General features: G+C 47.1%; 1 protein-coding gene across 1 annotated transcript in view; it reads left to right on the top strand.

Moving 5' to 3' along the window:
- Positions 1-6,000, top strand: part of LOC130371687 (uncharacterized) — a 50,741-nt gene that overhangs the window by 23,427 nt on the left and 21,314 nt on the right. Inside the window, exon 3 of the mRNA XM_056577545.1 lies at positions 5,041-5,222. Within this exon, the coding sequence (XP_056433520.1) occupies positions 5,041-5,222 (182 nt within the window). The remainder of the gene's footprint in view (positions 1-5,040; positions 5,223-6,000) is intronic.

Genomic DNA, 6,000 nt, shown 5'->3' with positions numbered 1-6,000 from the left:
GATTGTTCTACTCTGCTCTCCTATCCACCACCTCCCCTATCCTCTCCTCCTCGCCTCCTCTCTGATCCCTACCTCCTCTATCCTTTGCTCCTCCCCTCCACTCCTATCCCCACCTGCTCTATCCTCTCCGCCTCTCCTCCTTTCCTATCCCCCACCCTCCTCTATCCTATTCCTGTATCTTCTCCTCTCCTCTCCCCTAGTCTCCTCTCCTATCCCCTACTTCCTCTATCCTCTCCTCCTCTGCTACCCCCCACCTCCTCTATTCTCTTCCTGTATCTCCTCCTCTCCTCTCATCTCCTCCTCTCCCCTGGTCTCCTCCTCTCCTCTCCTCCTCTCCCCTGGTCTCCTCCTCTCCTCTCCTCCTCTCCCCTGGTCTTCCTTCTCTCCTCTCCTCCTCTCCTCTGGTCTCCTCCTCTCCTCTCCTCCTCTCCCCTGGTCTCCTCCTCTACTCCTCTCCCCTGGTCTTCTCCTCTCCTCTCCTCTCTCCTGGTCTTCTCCTCTCCTCTCCTCCTCTCCCCTGGTCTCCTCCTCTCCTCCTCTCCCCTGGTCTTCTCCTCTCCTCTCCTCTCCTCTCTCCTGGTCTTCTCCTCTCCTCTCCTCCTCTCCCCTGGTCTCCTCCTCTCCTCCTCTCCCCTGGTCTTCTCCTCTCCTCTCCTCTCTCCTGGTCTTCTCCTCTCCTCTCCTCCTCTCCCCTGGTCTCCTCCTCTCCTCTCCTCCTCTCCCCTGGTCTCCTCCACTCTTCCTTCTATCCCTCTCCTCTTTTCTTCCACTCTGCCCTCCTACTCTACTCTCCCTCTTCGGCTTCCCCCCTTCTCCCTTCTCCATTCTTCTCCTCCCCCCTCTCCTCCTTTCCTCTTGGTTGCCTAGCAACAGGTTGGCACGGTGACTGAGTGGTCCAGGGCGTTCAGTCCAGTGTATTACCCATGTAATGATGGGCTTGTGGGACTTCCATAAGTCTTGGTGTGTGTGTGTGTGTGTGTGTGTGTGTGTGTGTGTGTGTGTGTGTGTGTGTGTGTGTGTGTGTGTGTGTGTGTGTGTGTGTGTGTGTGTGTGTGTGTGTGTGTGTGTGTGTGTTTGTGTGTGTGAGTGTTTACTTTTCTACCATTAGTAATGCTTTATTAAGTCAATTGTGTGTGTGTGTGTGTGTGTGTGTGTGTGTGTGTGTGTGTGTGTGTGTGTGTGTGTGTGTGTGTGTGTGTGTGTGTGTGTGTGTGTGTGTGTGTGTGTGTGTGTGTGTGTGTGTGTGTGTGTGTGTGTGTGTGTGTGTGTGCTGTGCATGTAATCATGCAGGTCATTATTGGCCACTGACAACAATGCCTATTAACACTGAATGTGTGCTGGTGTTGGTCTGTGCATATCCATGAGTACATTTGTTTCCTTGTGCATCTATTCCGTTGTCTCAAACGTTTGTGATTCTACTGGAAGGACCTTTTGCCTCTTTCAAAGTGAAAGCATCATGTATCGCACAGATTTGCTGCGTTCAACACCAAAGCCGTGATGTGTCTCGCAACATGCTCCGTTTCAAATGAAAAGCCCAAGGAACCTGTGATGTCAGCGTTCTGTAAAGGCTTGGGGGGGTGAAGCCCTCCTTAAGGCAGTCCCGCTCTCTGATGACTGGCCATAGCAATGGACACAAGCAGCGTGAAATACATGCTTATTGGGGCGGTCTGACCTGAGGTCTGATCACAATAACACACGCTGAGTGGAGCGATGGGGGCCTGATGTCAGATCAGGTGCTGGAACGAGTGTGTGTGTGTGTGTGTGTGTGTGTGTGTGTGTGTGTGTGTGTGTGTGTGTGTGTGTGTGTGTGTGTGTGTGTGTGTGTGTGTGTGTGTGTGTGTGTGTGTGTGTCTTGGTCTGTGATGGTTTGTTTGTTCTCTGTATGTGTGTGTGTGTGTGTGTGTGTGTGTGTGTGTGTGTGTGTGTGTGTGTGTGTGTGTGTGTGTGTGTGTGTGTGTGTGTGTGTGTGTGTGTGTGTGTGTGTGTGTGTGTGTGTCTTTGTCTGTGTTGGTTTGTTTGTTCTATGTTTGTCAGTGTGTGTGATTTTGCTGAGGTTTTGATTAAACACTTTTTATTGTGATTAACTTTCCTAACCTTGTTAGGGTGATTGTCATCGTAAATTAATGTTTGTTTGCTTGTGTGGCATTTTGTCGCAAAATAATAACGGTCTCTTCTTTCCTTAGTGGGTTCAATTCGCAATTGATTTCTTGTTTGGTCACTGAAAAGATAAACTCAGAATCCATCTGCAGGTTGAGTTAATGGATGCTGTAATCCTTGTTGACCACAAAATACCATATCCTGGGCTTTGTAGTGAAAGCTTTCCCCAAAGACCCTCAACGTTTCCTTAACGCACAATGTTGTTGGTAAAAACATATTTGTACTTAAAAACAATACCACAGAGTTGAGTCACTTGCACAACTCAAGCCTCGCTCCAGTCTAGAATTCTGGCCCTCTTAAGGAGCACCAGAATGGGTGTGGCTCAATTAACCTATGAGCCACACCCATTCTGGCCCTCTTAAGGAGCACCAGAATGGGTGTGGCTCAATTAACCTATGAGCCACACCCATTCTGGCCCTCTTAAGGAGCACCAGAATGGGTGTGGCTCAATTAACCTATGAGCCACACCCATTCTGGCCCTCTTAAGGAGCACCAGAATGGGTGTGGCTCAATTAACCTATGAGCCACAGCTGCAGACTACTACAGGGCTAACAGCCGGACAGGAACACGTGAATCTTTTAAAACATGTTCAACGCAGTGAAGATGCCATTCACATCTTCACAATTGTAATTCTAATTATATGAATTATTATTAGCTACATTCTATCTAAATATTCGTGACCAAATATTTGAACAGAAGTAGGTGTTAGCGAGCATAATAGAGAAAATAATACTACACTTATACTTATACTACAATAAGTTGTTTTTGTGGTGGAGGTAGGAAGGTACCGGCTCATGTTGTGGAGGTGGTGGGTGTTGCTGTGTGTGCTCCGTCAGAGCATGGGCTCATGTTGTGGAGGTGTTGGGTGGTGCTGTGTGCGCTCTGGATCAGACCACCAGCTCCATGCTGAGGGCCAGGGTGTCAGTCAGAGGGCCAGCTGTGGTAGTGTGTTGAGACCTAGAGGGTTGAGTGCAGCATGTCACGTTGGTGAATCCTCTCTGAGTGAGTCCAAACTAAAGAATAAAGCTGTCCACCGCCGACTCAATCATCCAATCCATCCTCTCCATTTGGACTGTGGGGAGTAAAACAATTTCAGATATCCTTTTCAACCGAAATTGCTGTGGGAGCAGAAGTTGAATTTACTTGATATAATCATACTGCTGTTACCTTCTGAACTTTTATATATTTGAAATTGTACCTTGTGCATATCGACCTGATATCGAGGGCTTGCTGTCTCAACAAAATCCTTCTCAACCTGATGATGGGAAAAAGACTGAGGTACTTTAGTAGTTTAACCAAGCACCTTCTAAGAAGCAGGCTAGCACGGCAACAATCACAGGAACCAGCTCAGGGCCTTATCCGGCTCTGAGGCTCTCCTACAGAGTGGAACCCTGCCGTATAGAGAACCTTTTCAGTCAGCATCACAACGTACATACTAGAAATATAATGGAAAGAAGAAAAAGAAGAAAGAAAGTAAGCAAGAAAAATCAAAGAACAGCGAACATAAAGTGAGACTCAAACTAGTTCCCCCGCTGCGGCCCCTGAAAAACAAAATGGCGTATGTTTGTTTATAAACACGTGGAAGTGAGGCTGGCTCTGAACGTTTCCCAATTCCCAGCATGCATCATTATCTGACAGAAACATTGAGGCGGGAAGCCTTCTAGCAGGCAGCTGGAGAGGGGACGATAATGTGGTGTTCCTCAGACACACAACGCTAAAAATGTCATGCGAGGACTTGAACTATCAACATCATTACTTCTCCCTGTCTCTGAATGTAAACCGCCATATGCAACCTTATGCTCTCACCATCTGTATTAAAACCGTCACAGAGGCTACAAGGAATTTAATTCAGTGTGAATTGTCCAAATATTTATAAAGAACAACTTTATCAGTCTTTGATTAAATCCAACTTAAAACATATCATTTTGGAGATATTTGAGACTGACATTACGCTGAATTTTGAATGTTTAATCATTGGTCTCTAGTGAGTTTCTGATGGAGCTGTCTGCAGTGGAATGCATGGAACTGTGGTTGTCTGCATAGGATAGTCTAGTAGTTGTTCCAACAAGGTGCCCCTACTTGCTCCTTTAATGACCTGTCTTTGTATTGACTGTCTAGCTAGCCCCTTCATGCTGCTTAATGACCTGTCCCTGTGTTCACTGTCTAACCCCAACCTGCTCCTTAATGACCTGTCTCTGTGTTCACTGTCTAACCCCAACCTGCTCCTTAATGACCTGTCCCTGTGTTCACTGTCTAACCCCAACCTGCTCCTTAATGACCAGTCTCTGTATTCACTGTCTAACCCCTACCTGGTCCTTAATGACCAGTCTCTGTAGTCACTGTCAAACCCCTACCTGCTCCTAATGACCGGTCTCTGTGTTCACTGTCAGACCCCTACCTGCTCCTTGATGACATGCTTCTAAAATACACATATGCAAGGCGGTCTGGATAGTAGCTTCTACATGCTAAATTGATGTCTTATGTGTATGGTGTTTAGGTGTAGCCGTCTGCTGTATATCTGATGTCTTTGGTGCGTAGTAATATAAGGTTGTTTGGTCCATACTGTTCTATGGCGATGATATTATCATTGATCTGCTGCAAGACTGCTTTAGTCATTCAGTTATTGATCCATGCTGAAGAGCTCTTCACTTCACCCTAGTGTGTGTGTGTGTGTGTGTGTGTGTGTGTGTGTGTGTGTGTGTGTGTGTGTGTGTGTGTGTGTGTGTGTGTGTGTGTGTGTGTGTGTGTGTGTGTGTGTGTGTGTGTGTGTGTGTGTGTGTGTGTGTGTGTGTGACTTTGAATTCCTCTTTGTGTGCCATACCCCTTCATTGCCTTGTTTCCATCCATCCCTAAGCTCTGGTTGGCTTGTTGTTGTCCAACCAGGTCGCTGGAGAGAACCCTGCAGAGGCCTCTATTGGCTAAATCGCGGACCCTTCCCAGCATCCCCCAGTCCCCTGCTGCCGCCAGGGTCCACCGCTCCAACCTGATTGGTGGAAGCCCCCCAGGCAGGACAATCCTGCCCTCCATCTCCCATCAACCTAAAGCCTGCACACTGCCCCCTGCAGGTAAACGATCGCAGTTACCCCTTCACCTATTGTGCTGACAGCAAAACATTAAATGATACACCTTCATCATACAAAGAATCTGCATTGATTCCCAGAACGTTACATTGAGTCCCTTTGAGAAAAGAACATCCAGGGAACATGGCATGACATCCAAACACACACACACACACACACACACACACACACACACACACACACACACACACACACACACACACACACACACACACACACACACACACACACACACACACAAACACACACACAAACACACTCACACTCACACACACACACACACACACACACACACACACACACACACACACACACACACACAGGGAACATGGTATGACATCACACACACACAAACACACACAGTGGAACATGTTATGACATCACACACAGGTAACATGGTATGACATCACACACAGGTCACATGGTATGACATCACCCAAAGGTAATATGGTATGACATCACCCAAAGGTAATATGGTATGACATCATACACACACAGGGAACATGGTCATCACACACAGGGAAAATAAACATAATTTTGATGATAACAGACCCATCTACGGAGCCCGGGAGGTGACATGGGAGCAATTTTTATGTGTTTTATAACTTGCACGCTTAAGTAAGTACGCTTTAAATAAATCGCACAAACACACCCGCTGCCCTACACTATTTCATTGATCAGACAGCGCAATGATGTGTCGATCAAATAAAGGTATGACATTCTCATCGATCACGTGAAAAATGTGGTTGGTGTCTCTGCACAT

The sequence above is a fragment of the Gadus chalcogrammus genome, chromosome 18, assembly GCF_026213295.1.
Source record: "Gadus chalcogrammus isolate NIFS_2021 chromosome 18, NIFS_Gcha_1.0, whole genome shotgun sequence".
Taxonomy (NCBI): domain Eukaryota; kingdom Metazoa; phylum Chordata; class Actinopteri; order Gadiformes; family Gadidae; genus Gadus; species Gadus chalcogrammus.
This window is presented reverse-complemented; position numbering and strand designations above follow the sequence as displayed.